At 66.1% G+C, this 2,798-nt stretch overlaps 1 protein-coding gene across 1 annotated transcript in view; it reads right to left on the reverse strand.

The window, feature by feature from the left end:
- Positions 1-397: 397 nt before the first annotated feature.
- The window catches only part of MYDGF (myeloid derived growth factor), a gene marked incomplete at its 5' end in the record, with an annotated part of 7,660 nt that continues 5,259 nt past the window's right edge, over positions 398-2,798 (reverse strand). Inside the window, 3 exon segments of the mRNA XM_014585536.1 lie at positions 398-859; positions 1,605-1,677; positions 1,991-2,072. Of these exon segments, the coding sequence (XP_014441022.1) occupies positions 780-859; positions 1,605-1,677; positions 1,991-2,072 (235 nt within the window).

A 2,798-nucleotide genomic window follows, 5' to 3' on the forward strand; every position in this document is an offset into this window, starting at 1 on the left:
CTGCCGGGACGTGGGCACGCACCCATGTCTCTGGAGTGTTTTCCGAGTCACTGGGTCTGGGACTCGAACCAAACCCTGCAGTTGGTTTTGTCCCTAAATTTTAGATTTTTGCCACGAGGTGCTTGTACTCACCAGGCAGAGAGGGAAAGTGAGAAATCAACCGAGGCGGATGGCCACACAATCCCCTCATTCTTTCGGGATTTTGGGCACACGCACACATACACGCCCACCCGGTGTGACTTCTGAACCACCAGGGGTCTGGGACTGAAGCCACGAGCAGCCACCATGCCACCTGCTGGCACCCCACGGGCACCGTCACTGGGCCTTTATGCTGTAGAAATGTCCCTCCCGGAGACGCCACATGCCTTGGGTCTGGGGCCGCACATGACCAGCCAGATGCTTCTGAACCATCTTATTTATTTAAATATGAAAGAACATGTCGCTTCTTCCCAGTTCATCTGAAAGGCATCCCGTGTAAATGTAAGAAAAGTCCCAGAGGCACACGGGGGCGTCAGCAGGAGCTGGAGGGGAGCAGCTGGGTTTCCCGGAGCCTGGCTTCAGGGAAGCTGCCGCCCCCTCGGTGCCCACCCTCCTCGCGCCCCCCGCCCCCGAGGGCAGAGAAGCACGGCAAGGAGGGGTGAGGAAGGTGCACGAGCCAGGCCCCGCGGACCCTCCGGCCCTGGTCAGGGCAGAAAGCCCCGGGTCCCACCTAGAACATCCGTGGTGAGCCAGCCCTGGCAGGGCCCGGGTCCTGCAGCGGAGGTGGGGACGGCGGCCCATCACAGCTCGGTGCGGGATGCCTTGGCCACGACCACCAGCTTCGACAGCTCAGCCTTGAATGCCCCGGGCCTGTGGGCCACTGTGAGGAAGGAGCACAGTCAGGCCCTGGCGCCCACACCCTGGGGGTCAGGTGGGTGGGCAGGGAGGGGTGCCCGCGGGGGCTCCCCTCGTGGGAAGGCCCCAGGCACCGAGTCTTCCGAGCGACGGACAGAGAGGCGGGTGGCGGGCAGACAGCCCGGTGCCACACTGAGGGCAAGGGTCACCCTGGTGAGCCTGTCGGAGCGCAGGTGACGCTTCCAGCAGGTCAGGGGCTCTGGGTGCCTCTGCTGCCCCCCTACGCCCTCCCTGCTCACCCCTCTGCGGGTTCACAGCGCCCAGTGCTGCCGGGTGACCTCGCCCAGCCTCCCCTGGTACTCCACAGTCCCAATCCCGATGCCGCCCCGGCCAGAGACCAGCCGTGCAGGGGCTTCACAGACCCTCCCCATCTACGGGGCTCACCCGACGGCCCTTAGGGACACCCGGCTCGGCCGAGTATGAATTTACACGTGCTCGGACCTGTCCGGGTGGGTAGTACACCGTGACCACCACCGGCTTTTCCCAGCCCGCGCACTGGGGCGGCGCTGGCGTTGTGGACAGCCCTCGGTGACGCGGGCGAGGGGTCTGAAGTCCTGCTATGACTCGGCTTTATGGGTGCAGGGCGACCACGGCCCCGCAGAGGGGCTGCACGGAGACCGCAGCTGGTGGGCGCCTGTCCTCTAGGCCATCTGCTGGGGCCGCCTCCTCTCCCTGGCCACCTCCCCGGCCCTGCCCCACGCTCTGCGTACCTGCCGTTTTGGTCACTTCAAACTCCTCGTCCTTCAGTGGGACGTCGCTTTCCCTTTCAAATGCGGCTTTGGACTGAAAGAGAACCAGCAGAGAGGGGTGGCGGTGGGGGGCACTCAGTTCTGGCCGGGCGGGCTGGTGGCCAGGCAGGACAAGGCCTGGGTCTGTGTCTTGGGCCCTGCTGCACGCCGGGCACGTGTGTGCCCGCGACCCAGGGGAGCCTGGGCCCTGCTGCACGCTGGGCATGTGTGTGCCCGCGACCCAGGGGAGCCTGGGCCCTGCTGCACGCCGGGCACGTGTGTGCCCATGACCCAGGGGAGCCTGGGCGCGCTGTGGGCACATGTGCCCCCGCCACCTCCAGGCTGGGGTTTGCCCGCGGGGTACTCACGTAGGCCATGCCGTACTCGATCTCGGCGCCCCGCACCTCAGCCTTGAACTGCGTGAAGTACAGGTAAGACTTGCCCTGGGGCCTGTGAAGGGAGCGGGCAGGCGGAGGGGCTCAGGCCGGGCTGGGGGCCGGGTCTGCCCCTCCGGAAACACGCAGCCTGGACTCGCCAGGCCCAGGACAGACAGCGGCGCCCTCAAGACCATGCCTGTCCCTCTGCCGGAAGCTTCTTCCAGCTCGCTTATTTACGGGTTCATTTATTTATTTATGCCAGAGGGAGAGGGAGAGGGAGCCACTCCTGGGGCCTGGTCGTGCCGCAGTCCTTTCCCATCGATCCCCCTTAGCACTGGGACCCGGGGCACGTGCCTGCCCAGTGTGTTTTTCAAGCCCCCGGGGCTGGGACCCAAACTCTGGCGGCCATGCAGGATCTGGCCTCTGCACAGCGCCGAATGCAGCACTGGGGTGGCCACTCAAGCCCGTCTCCTGTCAGGCCCCAGCGGCCCGGTCAAGTCTGCAGGGGGAAGGCACAGGGGTTAACCAGGCAGGGGAGGGTGTGGGCCCGGGAGGCGGTGTTTATGGGCAGCGTGGCCAGGGCACGGAGGACCCAAGGGGAAGACCGGAGGGCGGAAGGTGCCGGAAATTGGCTGCAGTGGGAGCGGCCTGGGACGGACACTAGGGACGAAAGGGTGCCCACAGGACCCATCTGTGGGAGCCCCCGGGAGCGCGTGTGCCTGGCTGGGAGGGAGGCAACTAGAGAACCTGGTGGCTGCCCCCAAACGGGTACGCGAGGGGCCGGCCAGCATCTGAAACC

The sequence above is a fragment of the Tupaia chinensis genome, unplaced genomic scaffold, assembly GCF_000334495.1.
Source record: "Tupaia chinensis unplaced genomic scaffold, TupChi_1.0 Scaffold149964_2, whole genome shotgun sequence".
NCBI lineage: Eukaryota > Metazoa > Chordata > Mammalia > Scandentia > Tupaiidae > Tupaia > Tupaia belangeri.